This window comes from Balaenoptera musculus, chromosome 6 (genome assembly GCF_009873245.2).
Source record: "Balaenoptera musculus isolate JJ_BM4_2016_0621 chromosome 6, mBalMus1.pri.v3, whole genome shotgun sequence".
Classification (NCBI taxonomy): domain Eukaryota; kingdom Metazoa; phylum Chordata; class Mammalia; order Artiodactyla; family Balaenopteridae; genus Balaenoptera; species Balaenoptera musculus.
This window is the reverse complement of record NC_045790.1, coordinates 115,993,097-116,013,339: the sequence shown is the minus strand read 5'-3', so window position 1 is coordinate 116,013,339 and position 20,243 is coordinate 115,993,097. Positions and strand designations below refer to the sequence as shown.

General features: G+C 62.9%; 3 protein-coding genes across 17 annotated transcripts in view; 2 read left to right on the top strand and 1 right to left on the bottom strand.

The window, feature by feature from the left end:
- Positions 1-3,594: 3,594 nt before the first annotated feature.
- On the top strand, positions 3,595-8,342 carry ENTPD8 (ectonucleoside triphosphate diphosphohydrolase 8). 6 transcript variants are annotated; one of them, XM_036854743.1, is made up of 10 exons: positions 3,595-3,833; positions 5,153-5,295; positions 5,379-5,496; positions 6,084-6,234; positions 6,361-6,520; positions 6,782-6,839; positions 6,915-7,178; positions 7,365-7,475; positions 7,684-7,818; positions 7,893-8,342. In XM_036854743.1, the coding sequence occupies exons 2-10, from the start codon at positions 5,170-5,172 to the stop codon at positions 8,333-8,335; spliced, it is 1,566 nt and encodes a 521-aa protein (XP_036710638.1). In that variant the 5' UTR covers positions 3,595-3,833; positions 5,153-5,169; the 3' UTR covers positions 8,336-8,342. The 6 variants fall into 6 exon arrangements, with proteins under 6 accessions (XP_036710638.1, XP_036710636.1, XP_036710639.1 ...); XM_036854741.1 differs by having other exon boundaries at positions 6,609-6,839; positions 7,415-7,475; XM_036854744.1 differs by having other exon boundaries at positions 6,609-6,839; positions 7,893-8,172.
- Positions 8,343-8,574: 232 nt separating this feature from the next.
- Positions 8,575-18,505, bottom strand: NOXA1 (NADPH oxidase activator 1). 4 transcript variants are annotated; one of them, XM_036854747.1, is made up of 15 exons: positions 18,314-18,505; positions 16,356-16,438; positions 16,029-16,091; positions 15,385-15,493; positions 14,132-14,266; positions 13,185-13,292; positions 12,178-12,237; positions 11,889-11,932; positions 11,252-11,384; positions 9,932-9,971; positions 9,650-9,708; positions 9,269-9,408; positions 9,019-9,144; positions 8,814-8,928; positions 8,575-8,716 (listed from the first exon to the last, which is right to left on the bottom strand). In XM_036854747.1, the coding sequence occupies exons 1-15, from the start codon at positions 18,488-18,490 to the stop codon at positions 8,588-8,590; spliced, it is 1,521 nt and encodes a 506-aa protein (XP_036710642.1). In that variant the 5' UTR covers positions 18,491-18,505; the 3' UTR covers positions 8,575-8,587. The 4 variants fall into 4 exon arrangements, with proteins under 4 accessions (XP_036710642.1, XP_036710643.1, XP_036710644.1 ...); XM_036854748.1 differs by having other exon boundaries at positions 9,019-9,130; XM_036854749.1 differs by lacking the exon at positions 12,178-12,237.
- EXD3 (exonuclease 3'-5' domain containing 3) overlaps positions 18,461-20,243 on the top strand; it is a 79,769-nt gene continuing 77,986 nt past the window's right edge. For all 7 annotated transcript variants that reach the window (XR_005020228.1, XR_005020227.1, XM_036854736.1 and 4 more), the window contains exon 1: positions 18,461-19,167. Coding sequence is in view for 5 of the 7 variants with exons in the window: in XM_036854736.1 (XP_036710631.1) it covers positions 18,489-19,167 (679 nt within the window). In the remaining 2 variants the exon portion in view is untranslated. The remainder of the gene's footprint in view (positions 19,168-20,243) is intronic.

Below are 20,243 nucleotides of genomic sequence, written 5' to 3'. Positions count from 1 at the left end.
CTCTGTTCATGTCCACAGATGACCACGGAAGCGCTGCAAGTATTGATTTGGGGATTACAAAAAACTTGTGAGGTTAGTAGGCAAAATTGCAAATACAAAATCCACAAATAATGAGACCTGACTGTGTCAACAAATAAAATCCAGTGATATATAAAGAAAACAATGCACCACAACCAAGGGAAGTTTATCCTGAGAATGTATGGCTGGTTCAGTATTCAGGAAAATCAATCAGTGTATATCACCACACTGAGTGTCCAAAGAAGAAAAATCACATGAACATATTAATGGATGAAGACAAAGCACGTGACGAAATACAGCGCTCATTCGTGACGAAAACTCTAGCAAACTAGAAGGGAACTTCCGCACCCTGACAAAGGGCATCCACGTAACACCAACAACTAACAAACAGACACCGTGCTTCATGGGGGACGACAATTCAGGCTGGGAACAAGGCTCGGGTGTGCGGTCATCACCCTACTTCGTGCACCTGGGAGTCTTGGCCAGGGCAGTAGGTGAGAAAGAGGAAGAAGAGGCACACACGAGAGGAGGAGATGCCGCTGTCGTGTTTAGAGACCACACGACTGTCTGCGTCAGAAACTCCAGGGAATCTACACAAACTCCTGGGGCTAATAGGTGGGCTTCGCACGGTGGTGGGTACAAGGTCAACCACAAAGACCAGTTGCATCTACTTACCGCCAATGAACAATTGAGAACTGAATTTTCAAAAGTACCATTTACAATAGCTCCCCGCAAAAATGAAATACGTAGGTATAAATCTAACAAAACATGTACTGGATCATTGTTCTGAACACTAGAAAAATGCTGACGAAAAAAATTTTAAGACCTAAACACTAACTAGAGAGAAGAGAAATTGTGTTCATGGATTGGAAGACTCAAAATTGTAAAGATATCAATTCTCCACAAAGTGATTATATAACGCCAATAAAAGTTTCAGGAGAATTTTTTTGTACATAAAGAGGGGCTGACTATAAAATTTATATGGAAGGGCATAGGAACTAGAATAGCTAAAACAATTTTGAAAAAGAAGATTGAAGTTGGAGGACTCATACTGCACAATATTAAGATTTACTATGTGGGGACTTCCCTGGCGGTGCAGTAGTTAGGAATCCGCCTGCCAATGCAGGAGACACGGGTTTGAGCCCTGGTCCGGGAAGAGCCCACATGCCACAGAGCAACTAAGGCCGTTCTCCACAACTGCTGAGCCTGCGCTCTAGAGCCCGTGCTCGGCAACAAGAGAAGCCACCGCAATGAGAAGCCCACGCACCACAATGAAGAGTAGCCCCCGCTCACCGCAACTAGAGAAAGCCCGCGCACAGCAACGAAGACCCAACACAGCCAAAACGAAATAAGTAAATAAATAAATTTATTTTAAAATACCCACATCTTTAAAAAAAAAAAAAGACTTACTATGTGGCTGCATAATTAAGACAGAATTGGGGACGAGAGACACAATAGAACGTCCAGAAATGGGCCCTCACAAATATGGCCAATCATACAGAGGTGCAGAGGGGTCCACGGAGAAAGGATGGTCCTTTCTTTTTTTTTATTTTTTTTAAATTTAATTAATTAATTTATTTTTTGGCTGCACTGGGTCTTCATTGCTGCGTACAGGCTTTTCTCTAGTTGTGGCGAGCGGGGGCTACTCTTCGTTGCAGTGCGCGGGCTTCTCATTGCAGTGGCTTCGCTTGTTGTGGAGCACGGGCTCTAGGCGCACAGGCTTCAGTAGTGTGGCACGCGGGCTCAGTAATTGTGGCTCGCGGGCTTAGTTGCTCCGAGGCATGTGGGATCCTCCCGGACCAGGGCTCGAACCCATGTCCCCTGCATTGGCAGGCAGCTTCTTAACCACTGGGCCACCAGGGAAGCCCCCGTCCTTTTTTTTTTTTAATTTTATTGAAGTATAGTTGATTTACGATGTTGTGTTAATTTCTCCTGCACAGCAAAGTGACTCAGTTATTTTTATACACACACACACACACACACACACACACACACACACATATATATATATTCTCTTTCATATTCTTTTCCATTATGGTTTATCACAGGATATTGAATATAGTTCCTTGTGTTATGCAGTAGGACCTTGTTGTTTATCCATCCTGTATACAATAGTTTGCATCTGCTAACCCCAAACTCCCATTCCTTCACTTCCCTACTCCCCCTCCCCCTTGGCAACCGCAAGTCTGTTCTCTATGTCTGTGAGTCAGTTTCTGTTTCATAGATAGGTTGGTTTGTATCATATTTTAGATTCCACATGTAAGTGATATCATACGGTATGTGTCTTTCTCTTTCTGACTTACTTCGCTCAGTATGATCATCTCTAGATCCGTCCACGTTGCTGCCAATGGCATTATTTCCTTCTTTTTTGATGGCTGCGTCATATTCCATTGTATACATGGACCACATCTTCTTTAGAAAGGATGGTCTTTTCAACACCCGGTGCCGGTGTCTCGGCCGTCCACATGCAGAGGAGGTGGACTTGACCAAGCCACACATCTTACAAAGAATAATTCAAAATGGGTCATAGATCAAGTTACATCATGAAACTAGGAGACTTGAGGAGAAAGAATTCTTCATGACCAGGGGTTAGGCAAAAAGTTCTTAGTAACAACACAAAAAAACCATCCACAAAAGAACACTGATAAATTTGACTTCATCAAGAATTTTAAAATTTGCTCTGTGAAATACACTGTTCAGATAAGATATGGACTGAGAGAAAATATTTGCAAACCTCATACAGGAGAAGGGGCTGCACCTAGAATATATAAAGAATTCTCCAAACTCAGCAGGAAGAAGTCAAACGATCCAACCAAAAGATGTGACGCTTGACCAGAGAGGATACACGTGTGCAAAAAGCGCGTGGGGAGACGCTCAGCGTCCTCAGCCCTTGGTGCAAACTGAAGCCACAGTGAGGCTGGACTGTGCATCGGTCAGATCGGCTGAAATGAAAAGTTGTGACGCGGACACTGGAAAGGACGCAGAGAGACCGGCTCTCTCACGCTAGAGAACATCTGCGCAGTTTTGCATCGAGTTAAACCCAGCAGTCTGTCTCCGGGGTGGGAGCGAAAGCACAGGTCCAGCGAAGCCTCGTGCCTGAACGTCCACGGCAGCTTTTCACAGTTGGAGAGCGGGAACCCTGATGCCTCCAGCAAACGGTTCATCAGAGCAGCCGGTCTCCGCGTGGGCACGGGGGAGACGCCGGGCCTCAGGCCTCAAGCTGGGGGGAAGAAGCCAGGCTCAATCCATCTCTGAGACCCCCTCCCGAGGACAAAACCTCAGCGAGGAGAGCCAGTGGGGTGGGGGGGCGGGGCCGGGCTGGGCGGTTCTGGTTGTGGTGGCCGGGGTCACACAAATAGACCCGTGTGCACAAAAAGGGGCAATTTCACCGCACGCCTGCAAACCACCAAACCACTCGACTGGGGCTGACTCTCGCCCTCCTCGTGGGACCACAGCTGGCCCTGACTCCGGGCCTTTGCTCTGGCCGAGCCCTCGGCCTTGGGCCCTTTCCAGTCACCTGACTCCGCTGACCTGCCCTTCGCCTGAGCGCGGGCACCGTCCTCCCGCTGGGGAAGGGCGGGGTCGGAGGGCAAAGTCTGAGCAGCCCCCGGAGGGGACCACCCTGGGCGGGGCTGGTGACCCCAGGAGGAGGCAGGCAGCAGCGGCTGTCGCCTGCCTGACAGCAGACCCGGGCTCAGGGGAGCGGTGACCGGCGGCGGGGGGCGGGCAGAGGCGGGCCGGCACCTGGCCGGTGCCTGAGAGTCGACAGCCGGGCCGGCTTCCACGTCGCTGCGGCCGTTCACCCACCAGCCCAGGTGAGGGGCCGTGTTGGTCTTGGGGTGCCGACCGGCCCTGGGGGCGTGCTCTGTGTGGAGTCTACCCAGCCTCTCTGCCCGCCCACTGGGGGCTCAGGCAGGGGGCTCAGGGTGCTACACGCCCGGGAGGGGGTGTGAGGTGGGGTACCGGTGTCCCTGGCCCTGCCTGTAACTTGCCTGTCTCTGTGAGGCGGCCTGTGGCCAGGGTGCGTTTGGGGACACAGGCTGGGTCCCGTCCGGCCTGACGGCGGCTCGAGCAGGTGGCCCGTCCTCTCTGAGCCTCGCTCTTCCCTCCTTAAAATGGGATCAGGACGCAGACAGGCCGCCTGGAGCCCAGGGCCCTGCATTCGCCCTGGGAGGCGGACGCCCCCTGGGAACAGCCGCATTCCCGCGGGGATACTGATGCCGCACAAAGTCCATGAGCCTCAAAGCTCTGCAGACCTCAGACCATTTCCTTTGGACGGTGGTGGCAGCTGGCCGAGGCCCTGCTGACCTCGTGTGCGTGGGCCCTGCTCAGGGACGTCTGGGGGCTGGAGAGGGCCCCGCAGAGGCCCCAGCCACTGAGCCGGTGCCGCGGCCCCGTGCAAACCACCTTCCCGGGTCAGCCCGGGCCGGCTGCGAGGGACCGTCATGGGGCCAAGTGAAAAGTTTCAGATCAGAGAAGCCCGAGGCTGGGTTTTTAAACAGAAACCAGATGAATCTGTTCAGAACCCCTTGGCCTTCAGGTCCTTCGGTAGAGAAACCGTGCTTCCCGGGCCCCCGCTGACCTGCTTGGCAACGATTAGACACCCAGGCAGTCGGTCACCTGTCCCCACGGGGTTCAGGCCCGACCTCAGGGCTCTTAGAAAACTGTCCTGGGAGAGGCCTGGGGTGAGGGCTGCAGGAGGAGCCAGGTAGATGGGAGAGGTGGGGCCCTGGGTTCCCAGAGTTCACTGTGGAGCTGGGGCTCCTTATCCTGCGGGGGACGGGAGGGGAGCTGGGGTCCTGGGAGGGTGCGGGGAGTGGGGCTGCCAGAGCACACGCGGGTAGCTCCGCTGGGCCCCGGTGTGGCACTGGAAAGGGGGTCTCCGGGACCTCCTCATTGCTGTGTGTTGCAGCCTAGCCTGTCGCCAGACAGGGCGTCCCGGTGCCCGGCCCCTGCCGGCCCCTGTGACGCCGTGACACCATGCGTAGCCCGGCTCTCCGGCGTGGTCTTTAGTCCTGCCCATCGACCCAGCCGGCATGGGCTGTCTGAGCCCCGGGGGGGACCGAGGGCCTCTCCAGGGCAGCGGCACCTGCAGCCAGCAGAGTCTGGGTGCTCAATGCTGCCCACCCCACAGGTGCCAGTCCCGCCCCCATGGGGCTGACATGGAAGGAACGGGTCTTCACAGCCCTGCTGGGGGCTGCAGCGGTCTCAGGCCTCACCACGCTCATTCTCTTCCTGGTGGAGGCCACCAACGTCCTCCTGCCCGCAGACACCAAGGTGCGCCCCCAGACCCCACCCAGGGGAGGCTGGGCTGGGCCGTCACGGCCCTGACGCCCTCCTGACCCTGGTGTCACTCCCAGTTCGGGATCGTGTTCGACGCTGGGTCCTCCCACACATCACTCTTCGTGTATCAGTGGCTGGCAAACAAGGAGAATGACACAGGTGTGGTCAGCCAGGCCCTGGCCTGCCAGGCGAAAGGTCAGTGGGCAGTTCCATCAACGGTGGGTGGGTGTTGGGAGCTGCCGGCCGCTGCCCGGCTGGGCTTTCCAGCTGGATGGAGATTTGGGAAGTGGCACAGGCTGGAGCTGGGCAGTAGCAAATCAACCTAAAGGAAAGGGGCTCAGAGAGGTTCAGTGAGTTGCCCCAGGGGGCCCAGCTGGTCAGTGGGAGCTGGGCCAGGGCTTGGGATCTGTCCTGCCTGAGCCTGCAGAGATCCAAAACAAACTCTTCCAGCTCCTGGGGCTCCAGACGTGGCATCCCTCCAACCTCTCCCTCGGACTTCACGTGGCCTCTCCCCTGTGTGTCTCAAATCTCCCTCTTCTGTCTCTTGTAAGGATGCCAGTCGTTGGTTTTAGGGCCCACCTGGGAAATCCAGATGATCTCATCTTAAGATCCCTAACTTAATGACATCTGCAAAGACCCTTTTTCCAAATACGGTCCCATTTGCAGGCTCCGAGGGTGAGGATGTGGACGCATCTTTGGGGCTACTTTTCAACCTCCCACAGGCCCTTACAGCTCAGCTTCCTTCGGGGCCTGGAGCCTCGTCCTGTAGTGTTGTGTTTCAGGGCCTGGCATCTCTTCCTACGCCTCCGACCCTGCACAGGCTGGCGAGAGCCTGCAGGGCTGCCTGGAGGAGGCGCTGGCACTGATCCCAAAGGCCAAGCATCAGCAAACGCCCATGTTCCTGGGGGCCACGGCTGGCATGAGGCTGCTCAGGTGCGGGGGCTGGCATGGGCCCGCACACGTCCCTGGGGTGCAGTGTGAGAGCTGTGGTCCCTGCTCAGGCGGGACGGAGGAGGGGTGGCTCCTGCCAGCTCCAGCGTCCCTGTCCTCTCCGTGCAGCCAGAAGAACAGCTCTCAGGCGGAGGACGTCTTCGCAGCAGTCAACCGGGTCCTGAGCCGGTCTCCCGTGGACTTCTGGGGCGCTGAGCTCCTGGCTGGGCAGGACGAAGGGGCCTTAGGTTGGGTCACCATCAACTACGTCCTGGGCCTGCTGGTGAAGGTGCCACAGACGGCCCCAGAGTGGGAGGGGGGCGGGGGGGGGGCATCATGGCCGGCCCCAGGACTCAGTGCCCCCTGTCTGTGGCCAGTACTCCTTCTCCGGAGAATGGATCCGGCCTCTGGAAGGGACGTTGGTGGGCGCCCTGGACATGGGTGGCGCCTCCACCCAGATCACCTTTGTGCCTGGAGGCCCCATCCTGGACAAGACCACCCAGGCCACCTTCCGCCTCTATGGCACAGAACACAGTGTCTACACCCACAGCTACCTCTGCTTCGGGCGCGACCAGATGCTGAACCGGCTCCTGGCCGGGCTGGTGCAGGTGGGCTGCTCTGCGGGAGGGGGGCGGGGCACCCTGCCAGGCGGGTGCTCAGAGATGCCCCCACCCTCCCCACAGAGCAGCCCGGGCCTCCTGGTGCGTCACCCCTGCTACCACAGCGGCTACCGGGGCACGCTGGCCCTGGCCGCCCTGTACGGGTCGCCCTGCGTCCAGGCCGCAGCCCCCCGAGACCTCGGCCAGAACCTCACTGTGGAGGGGACGGGGAACCCCGGGGCCTGTGTCGCCGCCATCCGGGGTCTCTTCAACTTCTCCAGCTGCGACGGCCGAGGAGACTGCGCCTTCGACGGGGTCTACCAGCCCCCCGTGCGGGGCCATTTCTACGTGAGCCCCCGCAGCCTGCCCTCGGGGCCCAGCTTCCCCTCGGGGCCCCAGGGCCCGACCCCAGGGGGCCCTTGGGGAGCCTGGGACCCCAGGTGGGGTGGGGTGGGGTGGGGAGGGGCGGGACCCGGCTCATCCTGGGCCCCCCTGCCTTGCGCCCTGCCCGGGCAATTCACCCCCCTCCCCCAGGCCTTCTCCAACTTCTACCACACGTTCCACTTCCTGAACCTCACCTCCAGGCCGCCGCTGGCCACGGCCAACGCCACTGTCTGGGAGTTCTGCCAGAGGCCCTGGAAGCTGGTGGGTGGATGTGGGCCGCCCGCCCCCCAGCCGGGCCCCAGCTCCCCGGGCTGCAGACTCCACCAAGCAGGGACCCCGTCCCGGGCAGTGCGGCCGGGGCGCTGGGGGGCTCCAGGCAGGAGACTCAGGGTCACGTCTCCGAGGGGGACCAGCCGTGGGGACCCAGGAGGTGAGGCCTCACGGGGCTCCTGGCCTCCCGGGCCCCCAGGTGGAGGCGAGCTCGCCCGGGCAGGGCCGCCGGCTGCGCGACTACTGTGCCTCCGGCCTGTACGTCCTCACGCTCCTGCTGGAGGGCTACGGGTTCAGCCAGGAGACCTGGGGCGGCATCGAGTTCCGCAAGCAGGTGATGGCTCAGGGCGAGAGGGGCTTGGGGTTTCGGGCCGCCGCCCGCAGACTGACCAGCCATGTGGCCCGCAGGCCGGTGGCACCGACATCGGCTGGACGCTCGGCTACATGCTGAACCTGACCAGCTTGATCCCAGTCGAGGCGCCCGCCCAGTGGCGGGCACAGAGCTATGGCGTCTGGGTGGCCGGAGTCGTCTTTTTGGTGCTGACCCTCACGGCCATTCTCGGGGCCACTGCGGTGCAGCTCTGGCGCCGGGACTAGGCCGGCTGCCAGCTGGTGCTGGACGGCAGAGGCCTGAGCTGGCCGGAGCCTTCCTGAACCCCGACCCCCAAGGCTTGCCCTGCGGGCTCTGGCCCCATGGTCACATGGCCCCCCTTTGCCCTTGGGGTCATTCTGGCCACGGAGGCTGTGCCGTGGCCCCGACCGTGGCCTTCCGGTCCCAGCGCCCCAGCGTGTTTCCCATGTTGCACGAAGGCTGGGCCATCGCGACCCCTGCAGCCCTCAGGGCTGTGTGACTGCAGACCTACGGGTGCAGGGCCAGGCCGAGCCTGGGAGCGGGGGTGACTGCTGGAGGTAGAGGGGGCCCGGCTCTTTGGGAGGGGCGGGCAGCGGGCCCTGGCCTCTCCAGGAGCTGGCAGGGCCAATGTCCAGGCTCTGCGGGCTTTTCCCGGAGCGGCCACCCCACAGCCTCAGAAGCCTCGGTCAGGCCCTCTCAGTGGCCAAGCCCAGAACACGGACCACACCTTGGTGGGGGCAGATCGCCTTTATTAAACCCTCCTTGCCACGGACTTCTTAGCGCCAAGCTCCTCATGTGCGCCGGATGGCCGGGACCACGAAGCACTTGGGGAAAATACCGATGCGGCCGTCACAGTGGCCCTCCAGCCACGCCTGGTCCACTGCAGGGGGCGTCAGGGCATCACCACATCTGCTCGCAGACACCGCGTTTGCCCCGGGGCCCCCGGCAGGGCGATGGGGGGGCAGTGCCAGCTCTACCTTCGCACAGGACGTCCACGGTGTCTCCCGGCTGCAGGGCCAGGTCCTCGGGCCCCTGGGCGGAGTAGCCGTGCCGGGCCACCACCTGGTAGAGGACAGGCCGGCCGCCCACTCCCTGCGGCAGGGGGGAGGGCTGTAGGGTAAGCTCGGCACGGGGAGAGGGGCCGGACACCCCCGCCCTGGGCCGCCCCCCGCCCCGGCTCACCTGGCACTGTAGCCGCAGCTCCCCAGGGCCGGCAGCCCTCTGCCAGGCCCTCTGCAGTGCCTCCTCCCCGGTGAGGGGCACCCAGCCCCCGCTGTCACTAGGGTCTCGGTAACTGCAAAGAGATGCCTCAGAGTGGGCAGCGCGGGCAGGGGCTTTAGGGAGGGCGCTGACCTCTGACCTCAAAAGCCCTCCCAGGGCCGGGACTAATAGGTGCCCAGCTTGGAGCCCTCACACTGGCTTTCCAGCTCACCTGAGCTGCCCACTCTGGGCCTGGCTCAGCAGGGCCCGCAGGCTGGACAGGTCGGCTCCTCTTGGGGCCCTCAGGGCCAGGGTGAAGGTGCACTGCGCTGTGAAGGTCACCAAGGACTCGGGGCCTCCCGCAGCCACGCCTTGGGTCCAGGCAGAAAGGTGGTTGGTCTCCAAGGCCCCAGATCTGAGTGCCCAGGACTGCCAGGGTGGCCTTCGGGCCAGGGGGCAGGGCAGGGACTGAGAGGGTGGGAGGGGGCTGGGGCTCTGGACTTGTGAGGCTTCTTTAGCTGGGGTCCCTAGAGGCATTCGGAGGATGGGGTCTGGCCTTGGAGCCCCACATCCCTGGGGGGTGGAGGGTGACATGAGAGCCAGTGCCTCTTACCCCAGCACCTGCAGGATCCTCAGAGGAGCCAGGGCCCGGCCCCCCAGCCACCAGCAGCCCTGCGGGACGGGGAGGAGTCAGGGACTCAGGTGGCTACCGACCCCCAAAGTAGAACATGTTGGAGTAGAGATGCTGGCACCACGTGCCCACCGGGAGCCCCAAGGCCACCAGCTTCCTCCCTGGAGGACAAAGAGGCTGCTCCCAGCCCCGCCCTGATACCTGCCTGGTGCTCCCTCCACAAAGTACCCTCCCTCCCACCACCAGCTGCTCAGGGGGCCTCACCTGGAGGGACCTGCTGGCCAACTTGCTCCACGTGGGGCCTCTGCAAGGAAAGCCACAGGCTGGGGCTCTGCCGGGCCAGGGTGGGGTTGGGGGCCGGGGTGGGGCCCTGAGGGTGGAGGTAGCTTCCCCTGGGCCTGGAGCTCGTCGCGGGCAGTGCCCAGACACTGTCCAAGCAGAGCCAGTGGTGAGGGGCATGGCCTGCAAGACAGCCTGGCCAGGCAGGAAGCCACAAATCGAACGGCGTTGGAGGTGAATTTGGGGCATGAACCAGGTCCCTATAGGCCTGGAGACTACAGACAGGCCGCCTGGCACTGTGGGCTCCAACCCGTTTTCCCCTGGCCCACCAGGAGGTGGCAGCTCCAGCTGGGGTTCCCGGTGACCCCGGGGGCTGGGGACCGAAGCCAGGGACCCGCTGGACTTCACCCTGTGTTGGGACCCTAAGCAGTGGGTGTGCTGAGGGGCAGCAGAAACCCCAGAGGGCCCCAGTCCTGGCCACACCGACCAGCTGACTCAGGCCCTGATTTCAGGTGGGATCTGAAAGTTGGACTAAGTTTGTAAACGGAGTGTTTAGATTTTTATCAGATTTGTCAGCTGTTTAAAGCAATTAGAAAGCTGCTGCCCATTGGAGGGCAAGTGCTCGAACACCCAGCATGTGAACTTAGGGCCACGGGGTTTCATCAAGTACAGCTGTGATGGATGGCTTTCAAGGGCATCGATCTGTCCACCGAGTTAGCTGGACATCAGTGAAAGAGGAAGTGGAGTGACCGTCTCATTTTAAACTGAGTCCTTTGATAAACGGAATGTGAAATTTAACCACCTTCTCTGTGCTGGGCGGCCTCCCGGCTCCTGGTGCCGGCTGCACACCCCTGCCGGCACACCTGCCCAGCACACCTGCCCAGGAGAATCCTGTGCGCCTCCCTTCCTCAGCCTCACCCAGTGCCTGGGGCATCGCGGGGAGTCCCGTGTCCAAGAAGGAAGGCCGGGGGCCCCAGCTGAGGGGTGGGAGCCTCACGGCTATGACGCACGGGCTGCAGGCCCCTCCCGGGCCCAGGGTGGGGAGCAGACACCCGGGCTCCTGTCTATGCACACGTGAGCAGCAGTGTGTCCCTGACCCATGGCGTCCGGTCACTGGGGCCGGCTCCCGCCAAGTCCCTGGCCTGCCTGAGGAAGCCAACTCTCTATCCCCCAGCAGGTGATGAGGCCACCTGCCCTGCCCTGAGACCCTTGCAGGGCCCAGCTGTGGCTGGTCCCGAAGCTCAGCCTGGGGCGGGGGTCCTCCAAATACTGTGGCCCCTGCCTGCCCTGCCCGGGCTCACCCACCTGCTCATCATTGGTGACCAGTGTGCCACGGTCAGCCCGCCCAGCCTGGCCAGAGCTGACCCCCATCTCCGCATCAAGGGGCGTCCTGGGGCCACAGCGGGTACCAGGTCCGGAGGGGCCTGTGTCACGGGCCCTGGAGGGAAGGGGGAGGGGGTCCTCGTTCTCAGGCCCCACCCAGCCAGCACAGAGGTCGAGGTCCCCCGTGAAAGGTGGGCCTAGGAGAGCCCTGAGCTGGAAACGAGGAGCTCCCCAGTTGGACCGCCACCTGTGAGGCTGCATCTGGCGGGGACGGCAGGGCTGCTCCCGTCGGCCTGCAGCCCAGCCTGCACCCCACCCCGGCGCCGCTGGTGCCCACCCCCAGGCCTGAGCAGAGCTTCAGTGAGGGGCAGGCAGGCTCTTTCCCCCGGAGCAGAACAGGCTCAGGACAAATGCGGGCACAGGGAGGGCTGAGCAAGGCGGGCCCCCCCTCCCTACACCGGGGCTCCAGCCAGTCCAGAAAGGGGACACAGCCCCCCTGGGCCCTGGCCCGGAGCGGCCACACTGGGTCTGCAAAGGGGCTCTAGCCTCGGGCCGGAAGGCAGGCCTCGCAGGGCCTCTGCCGACAGGGGAGGAGTGGGGGGCCACAGCCCCTTCCTACCGTTCGGCAGCCCCAGGCCTGGCTTCACCACGCGCGTAGAGAGCCTGTGGGCACACAGTGACCCCCTCCTCAGGATGCAGACCCCATGGAGCGTCGGGGGCTGGGGGGCAAGGCTGCACAGTTTTCACTGGCTCTCTCCCGGGATGGGACGCCCCCCCACGTTTAGATCAGAAGGACTTGAGAAGCCTGCGGGGAGGCTTTAAGGCATCCTTAAGAGTAATGGGTCTGGAAGGCCCCACCTGCAAAACGTCAGAGGAGAAGTCAGGCGGCTGGAAGTCTGACCACCCACCTGTGGCTGCTGAGGCCGGGCGTCCCCGTGCGGGCCGTCAGGGACGGCGGAGGCCACCACCTGGGGAGGGACAGCAAGGGGCTGGCCGAGTCAGGGGTGCCCAGCGCTCGCTGCCCATTCTGAACCCCGAAGTCTCCCATCTGCCCGGGGGGGCTGCCCAAGCCCGGCCCAAAGACGTTGGACCACCGTGGTGGGGGCAGGGAGGTGGGAAAAATATGTTTGAAGAAGGAAAACATCTGTGCTGATCATTTTAACTTATTTTTCATACAACTTTTAAAATATTCTTGTTTCTTAGAAGCAGTCATCTCCTGTGATAACAGGACTCCAAGTCGATGGATTAATGCAGCTCAGAGCCCCCTCCTCCACGCAGCCCTCCAGCAAAGACACGCAGCACCTAGCCCTCGGGTGACCGGGGGGTGTCAGGCCTGGCTGAAGGCCACCAGCTGGAAACCAGAGTGGATCTTCCTTTGTGCACAGGGAGTCCTCATTTCCCCGGTTACCGCCCCACCTTTGGGGTGAGCTGCTCCCCATTATCCTGCGATCTTGCTGCTGCTCTGCCCTGACCCAGGGTGGGCAGAGGTGGCCCAGGCCAGCCTGCCTCGGTCCTCCCCAGGGTCTTGCTCTCTGAGGCAGAGATGCAGGGAGGACACAGAAACACAGAACCCAGGAGACGCTGAGGCCAGAAGAGCGAGTCGAGGGCGGAGGCAGGCAGGGCCGCACCACCTTGGGGGTCCTCAGCAGCTTCTGGTGGGCTCCGCCGCCAGGTTCCAAGACCCAGATCTGTGGCCCCATTTGGAGACACTGCTGCCCACCCCGGGAGCCTTGTGTCCTCTGTCCACCCACCAAGGCCTTGATGACCCCGGGTGTCCCTGTGAGCTCATCCCGGAAGCTTGGGACACGGTGTGAGCTCAGCAGGGGCCTGGCTGCCCGCCGCTCTGCGGCCTGCTGGGTGCTGCTGGCCCCTGAGCCCCTGGGGCCTGAGAAGCGAGAAGCTGCCCCTCCCTTACCTTGGCCTTGCCCAGGAAATCCACGGGCTCCAGGTGCGCCAGGTGCCGCCTGTGCGGCCGGAAGACCTCACCCCTGGGGACCTGCCGAGGCTGCAGGGGGACCTGTTTCTGGAGGGGGATCCGGACAATGCAGACCTGAGCACTGGGCCAGGCCTGCGGCTGCAGGAACCTCACAGCAGAAGGGACGGCTTGGCCCCGTCACCTACTTCCCATAGCCCACGGGAAGCCCAGCCCACACCTGGGCACACAGGCCGCCTCCCTCCAGAAGTTTCTTCAGCTCATAGAGTCAGTCTTAGGGGTGGGACAGATGTGAGCCCCAAACTGCAGGCTATGGGCCTGGCAAGCCACCTGAGTCAGCTTAGCAGTCTGGCTCTGCTCACCTGCCCTCACCTGCCCTCACCTGCCCCCCACCTTCCCCCTCACCTGCCCCCTCACCTGCCCTCACCTGCCCCTCACCTCCCCTCACCTGCCCCCCACCTGCCCCCTCACCTGCCCCTCACCTCCCCTCACCTGCCCCCCACCTGCCCCCCACCTGCCCCCCACCTGCCCCCCACCTTCCCCCTCACCTGCCCCTCACCTGCCCTCACCTGCCCCTCACCTCCCCTCACCTGCCCCCTCACCTGCCCCCTCACCTGCCCCCTCACCTGCCCCTCACCTGCCACCCACCTGCCCCCCACCTGCCCTCACCTGCCCCTCACCTGCCCCCTCATCTGCCCCTCACCTGTCCCCCCACCTGCCCCCTCACCTGCCCCCTCACCTGCCCCTCACCTGTCCCTCCACCTGCCCCCTCACCTGCCCCCTCACCTGCCCCTCACCTCCCCTCACCTCCCCTCACCTGCCCCCCACCTGCCCCTCACCTGCCCCCTCACCTGCCCCCTCACCTGCCCCCTCACCTCCCCTCACCTGCCCCCTCACCTCCCCTCACCTGCCCCTCACCTGCCCCTCACCTGCACTTGGCCCAGGGCGATGTCCAGGTCATCGCGGGCCCCTTTCGGCCCCTTGGCGATGGCTTCCTCTAGGCTGCGGGTGGCCTCCGCCCAGAGCCCCAGCTGGCTCTGTACTGCAGCCACGCTGAAGAGCACCTGAGAGTGAGGCGGGGGTGACGGCAGGCCCAGGACCCCCCCAGCCCCACCCCCACCAGCTCTGCCCTCAGCCCCACCGCCTGGTCCCACACCTGGCCCTGCCCCTGGTCCAGCCACTGCGCTTCCCAGACACAGTTGCCCAGGGCTCTTCCGGGTGCCCAGCAGACGTGGAGCCCGCCTGGCTCTGCCCCTGGGCCGGCTCTGCCCGGCAGGCCTCATTCTCCAGACCCCCAGCCGGAGCGGATCAGCCCTCCCTGCTTCTCTGCTCTGAAGGTCAGGCGGACCTCCCATCTCTGGAAGCAGCCTCTCGGCCTTTGCGGCCCCGTCCTGCATTTGGCCTGACCCCCTCCTCCCCGTGCTGCCCTGCTTACTGAACCCCCAAGAGTCTGGGGTGCTGTCTGAGGAAGGCCTCTCTCCGCCCCGCCCCTCCCCCCGTGTGGAAGGACGCTTTGGGCCGGATGTGCTGGGAAACAGCAGCGAAGTCGCCCAGGGCTCCCGGGAGCCGAGCGTGGAGGATGGGGAGTGCTCGCCCACGGCAGCCTCTGTCCCCGCAGTCTGCAGGGACACCGCGCTCCCAGAGCTGCTGTCACATGGCCTGCTGGGGCCACGGCCGGCTGACTCCCACAGCCCGCCTTGCACACAGTGCCCTGGGCCAGGGCCACCCCGGCGGGACTTGCCCCGCGGCTGGCTTACTGGGACGCGGGTGGTTCCCAGGGGCTCTGAGGCAGCACGTGTCCGGGAGCGCTAGGAGCATGGGCGCTCCTCCCAAGCCCCTCCGTCAGTGCCCACCCCGCCCCAGGAGGCCAGGAACGGCGCCAAGCGAGGACCCCAGGGCGGGGACGCCAGGGGCCCACAGCCAGGCCTGCTTCGGCCCAGCCCCCCCCGCCTGTCACCTCTCGCTGACCTCTCACCCTCCCCTGCGCCCCCCGGTGGGATTTGGGGGCCCCTCTGGCCAGAGGGAGCACCTGAGTCAACACGGCCCCAGCTGTGACAGTGACAAGACAGCGGGACCCAGAGGATGGGGTCTTCAGGACGAGCGGCCTGGAAGGACCACCTGGGCCGCCTGCCCGCAGACAGCACCCCAGTGCCCAGCCGCGTCCCGCTCCCCGCACGCCCACCTCCCAGGACTGCAGCTTGAACCGCAGGCCCAGCTGGGTGTAGTCGATGGCGGCGTTGTCCCTCAGCTGTGCCAGGGTCCGCTGGAAGTCGGACAGGGCCTCCCGGAACCTGTGGGCGGCAGGGGAGCCTGGCGTGGAGGCCCTCAGCGGCCAGAGGGCAAGGGGTGGAGCTTCGCCCAGCCCCACGCTGCCCCAGCTCCTGCTGCAGTGGTGGAGGCCGTGGTGGTCACCCAGGTCTCAACACAGGGGGTCCACACACAGACGGGCTGAGCAGCACGTGGGGCTCCAGCTCTGTCCTCTGGGCGCCTCGCTCCCCTGCCCGTACCCCAGACCCTCTCCCGAACCTCGGTGTGCAGAGTGCCCTGGGCGTGTCCTGCCTGCTTCTCGGGCCCCGCCCCACGGGCCTCCCCATGCAGAGCCCCGCTGGAAGCTCCCCAGCCCCCACCAGAATCCCCATCGCCCCCAGGAAGGCTCCTGGGTCGATGAGAAGAGGAGGTCGCCCCCAGAGCCCACCTGCCCCCAGTGGGACCTTCTGTGGGGGTCGGGCCTGTCCTGCAGCCCGGATCCCTTCTCTGGGAAGGGCCCGGAGCCGAGGGCCAGGTGGCTAGGGAGGACCCCCATCACCTCCATGTCCTGGGACGCACCACTCCTCCAGCCCTGCCCTCGGTTTCCACGTTGGCAGAATGGGTATAATCGCGCTGTCCCGTCTACAGCAGGGATGTAGGAGCAAAGGAGGGGAAGCCAGCACAAGCACTCTGATCCCCCGAACCCCGCAAAGAGCCAAGGGTCAAGGTGCAGCCCTACCCTGCTTCCGCCGCCGCACGACCACAGCATCCTGTTCCTGGGCTCCCCTGGGGCCGCCCAGGAGGGGTCGGTGAGAGGAGGTGACCCGTGGGCAGAGAGGAACACAGGAAAGGGCTCTGCAGAGCCAAAGGGCCATCAGAGGAAGAACAGGGCACTTCTGTGCTCACCTCTCCAGCTGGAAGTTGGCCACTCCTCGCTGGAAGAAGCCAACAGCCATGCAGGCATCCTTGGTCACTGCCTGGTCAAATGCCTGGGGACAAAACTGCCCATGGAACCCCCAGGTCTGTAACCCCGTCACTCCTGTGTCACAGATGCGGTCCAGGCGGACGCCCAGCAATGGGTCAAGGAATCCTGTTGGCCCCCATCATGGCCACCTGCAGGAGAAGGTCTCCCGCGCCCACCCGGGGGGCCTCTGAGTCCGAGGCTGGGCGCACGCGTCACAGCCACAACCCAAACCTGCCTGGGCTCCCGAGGTGCCCTGCGACGCGCTCAGGGGCAGTTCGGTGGCAGCACAAACCAACTTGTTTACCATGAGGACAAGGAAACACTCCATCGTGTTAATCATAGTTACCTTCGGGGGAGAGAGTTATGCAAGATTTTTGTCTTTTTTAAATCCTAGTTTTGGTAGTTCGTACAAATTGACACAATTCTCATCTATTAGAATCAGAAAGAACAACAACACAAAACTCTTAATATGTGTGTAAAACACAGCTCTTCCTGAAACTAGACTCAGAAACGACATCATCTGTTCCTAAGGAGGACAGCAGCCACCAGTTAAACACAAGCAAGAGGAGGGCGTACAGCAGCTATCAAGTTAAATACAGGTAACTGGATTGGTGTCATGGCCAAGTGGGGGGCTTGTTGAACTGAGTTTGACCCGAGGCTGAGGGTCCGCACACAGTATTGATGTGGCCACTCAGCACTAGGGAAACCCGTTTGTTGTCCTGCCACACAGAGCAGCCAAACCGAAGCTTCCGTAGGGCTCCTACCAACAGATTGCATTCCCAGCTACGCCCTTCTCACCCTGTCCAGGTCCTCAGAGACAACCAGTTTTATTAACTGTAGCCGTTCCATCTGCTTTTTAAAAAATTTCCAACAAACATGCCTCTGCTACTCCGTCTCCGGTTAGGGTGGAGGAGAATTTAACACTCACACCCCTCTGCACAGAACTTTTGTCCCCTCTCTCTGGTTAAATCACGGTTTAGAGGAAGTGGTGACTGGATTGGCCTTACACCGCTGATTCCATGGTGTTCAGTGATCGCACCCCTTTGTTGGATAACATTTTAACACTGACATTGCTGCTGAGATAACTGTAGATTCATACACAGATGTGAAGAATGACAGGGCAGGTCCCTTGAACACGTTTTCGGTAGCTGTCACTGATGGCCTGAACAACGCGGGAACCTGGCTCTTTCTGAGGGGGATTCGGGGTGCTGCTGGCCTTTTGTTGTCACCCGTGGAACGTGCACCACCGTGATAAACCTGGGGGCTTGAAGGGCAGAGGTGGCCTTGCTGGCCGCTTGGCGGAGGCACGTGTGTGTGTGCGCCCATGTGTACCCCCAGATCTTGGTTCTGCTTTGGGGAGTGGGTGGGAGACGGGTGAGCGCTCAGATCTGGGGTTTGGGCAGCAACCAGAGACCCTGTCTCCTGGCCATCACCGCAGGTGTCTGCAGAAGGCCCAGCCCAAACCCTACACCCTGGGTGCCCCTTCCCAGCCCCATCCAGCTTCGAGCCTGTTTGCAGGTACATTAGCACCTCGGCCAAGAGCACCTGAGCCAGTGTTCATCCCGGCCGTTCCCCAAAACTACAGAGCCTGGCACATGGTCACCACACAGTGGAAGCAGTGCCAGAGCCCTGCACCCCCATCCCGGCCCTGACTCAGCTCCGCTGGGGTCCCCTGCCCACATAGGCCTCCCCTGCTTAGGTGTTCACTGAGGCGGACCTGGGGAGACATCCTCAGGTGGCCATCAGGGAGGAAGGGCAGGGGTCCTGGGCTCACCCCTGCAGCTGGGACTTTATCCCACCCCTCATCGACCCCCCCCCCAGGGCCAGAGAGCAGCGTCCCCCAGGGGTGGGGTCTCTGCGACCAATCCTGGGGGCGCAGGCTGTCGGGCCCCTGGCTCACCCGCAGCGCAGCCTCCGGGTCCCCGGCTAGCAGGTGCACGCAGCCCACGTTGAAGCTCATCCTGGCGGGCGGCTCCGGGACGCTCGAGAAGAGGCGCAGGGCGCAGTCCCAGTCCCCACGCGCCACAGCCTGCGCGCCCCGGTGCCAGTCGCGCACCAGGTCCCCGAGCGAGGGCATGACGAGGTGGACACCTGCCCGGCCCCACGGCGGAAGTCGGAGATTCCTGGCCGGAGCGCGGCGGGCGCGGCCGGCGGCGTTGGGAGTCCCGCACGGGTCCGGTGGGGTGGCTGGGGGCCGAGGACCGCGGAGCAGGGGCCCCGGGATCCGGAGACCGGCGTGGAGCTGCGGGGGCCCTCCGAGGAGGACGGGAGGGTCGGGGACCGATACCGGCGCCAGGTACTTGGTGAGGGGCGGGGCGGGGCGGGCCGGGGTGCGCCAGGTGAACCAGGCCTCCTGCGGCCCACGGCGCCCCCTGGCGGCAGAGCGGCCCCACCCCCGTCAGCCCCGCCCCCGGAATGACGACGCCCCCAAACAGCGGCCTGGAGGCCCTCCCAAGCCGGCCCCGCCCCACCGCCCTGACCAAGACCCTAGCCAGCCTCCCGGCTCCTCCCCGGACCCAGCCCCGCCCCTCCGGACTAACCACGCCCCCAAGCAGAGGCCCGGCTCCTCCCCCCGAGTCAACCCCGCCCCTCTGGACTTCCGCCTGGAGGTCCGCCAGCTCGCGCTTCCCGGCTCGCCGCCCACAGCTCGCCAGGCCTCGTCGGCCTCGGTGCGCTGCGGAAAGCCGTCCGGGCCCGCTGCTGAGGCCGTGGCCGCGGCCGGGCCAAGGTTCCGGGCGGACCCCGCCGACTCAGGTAAGCGACCTCGGGGCGCGGGCCGAGCGTGCGAGGGGCGGGGGCCGTGGAGCACGTCCTGGGCCGGGCACTGGCCACAGTTGGTGCCCCTGGGGCCTCCCGCGCCCGCGGCCGGTGCTGGACATGGGCACAGCTGGGAAGGCCCCGGGGGCGGGTCACCCTGGCTGGGCACAGCCAGTCTAGGACCCCGGGTCGGAGCCGGAGGGGAGGCCCGAGGCTCACGTGAGGAAGCAAGTGGTGGTCCTCCCCAGCGACCCTCTGGGGACGTCCGTCAGGGCGTCCTTTCGCCCAGGGAGCCCCTTCCCCTCTCCGTCGTTCCCTCAGCCGGCAGGACTGATCCAGCCCCCACCTCCCGTGGCTGGCGCTGCCCCTGTGTGGGCAGGTGGGCCCCACGTGGTGCGGCCCGGGAGACCCTGGACGCCAAGCATAGAGCTGCTGTGTACCCCGCCCCCCTCAAGTCTCTGGTTGACCTTAAAGATAAAACAGCCAGCTATTTTATCAGCAAAATGGGTTTATTCAGGAACAGCAGAGAATTGCAACTCAGGACAAGCGGGCTACAGCGAAAACTATAGGCAAGACCAGCTAATAAAGGAGAGGAACGTTACTCGATAGAGAAAAAGGAGGAAGTTGGGAGGGGCCGCTTGCAAGGAGAGCCCATTGGAGGAAACGGGGTTCAGGGTGGCGATGCTTCCCATTGGCTGGGCTGCTGCCAGCGGGGAGAAAACCTGCCTTTTCCTCTGGGTCGATGTGAAGTACGTCTCTGCCTGTTTGGGGTCTGCAGACACGAGGAGTGGTGGTGTGTGAGAGCTCCCCCTTCCAGCCTTCCCGACTCCATTTTAATGAGGTTCCCTTCATTCAGTTTCACACCGTGAACACCAGAAGGTCCTCAGCCCGGGGGGGCGGGGGCGGTGACAGGCCGGAGACCCAGGGAAGAGTTGACGCTGCTGCTCGAGTCTCGAAGCAGACATCCCTGTTCCTCAGGGGACCTCAGTCTTTTCTCTTAAGGCCTTCAGCTGATTGGACAAGGCCCACCCACATCGTGGAGAGTCTCTGCTTTACCAGTGTTGTTTTGTCTA

Bases quoted from the DNA above. Each gene is read 5' to 3' on its own strand.
- ENTPD8 (XM_036854740.1), top strand. From the start codon at position 5,170: ATGGGGCTGACATGGAAGGAACGGGTCTTCACAGCCCTGCTGGGGGCT. The intron at 6,235-6,360 runs GTGCGGGGGCTG...CTCTCCGTGCAG, and splicing joins GCTGGCATGAGGCTGCTCAG to CCAGAAGAACAGCTCTCAGG. The intron at 6,521-6,608 runs GTGCCACAGACG...GTCTGTGGCCAG, and splicing joins TCCTGGGCCTGCTGGTGAAG to TACTCCTTCTCCGGAGAATG.
- NOXA1 (XM_036854747.1), bottom strand. From the start codon at position 18,490: ATGCCCTCGCTCGGGGACCTGGTGCGCGACTGGCACCGGGGCGCGCAG. The intron at 16,092-16,355 runs GTGAGCACAGAA...TCCCTGCTGTAG, and splicing joins GCCAACTTCCAGCTGGAGAG to ACGGGACAGCGCGATTATAC. The intron at 9,409-9,649 runs GTAAGAGGCACT...GCCTGGACCCAA, and splicing joins AGGATCCTGCAGGTGCTGGG to GGCGTGGCTGCGGGAGGCCC.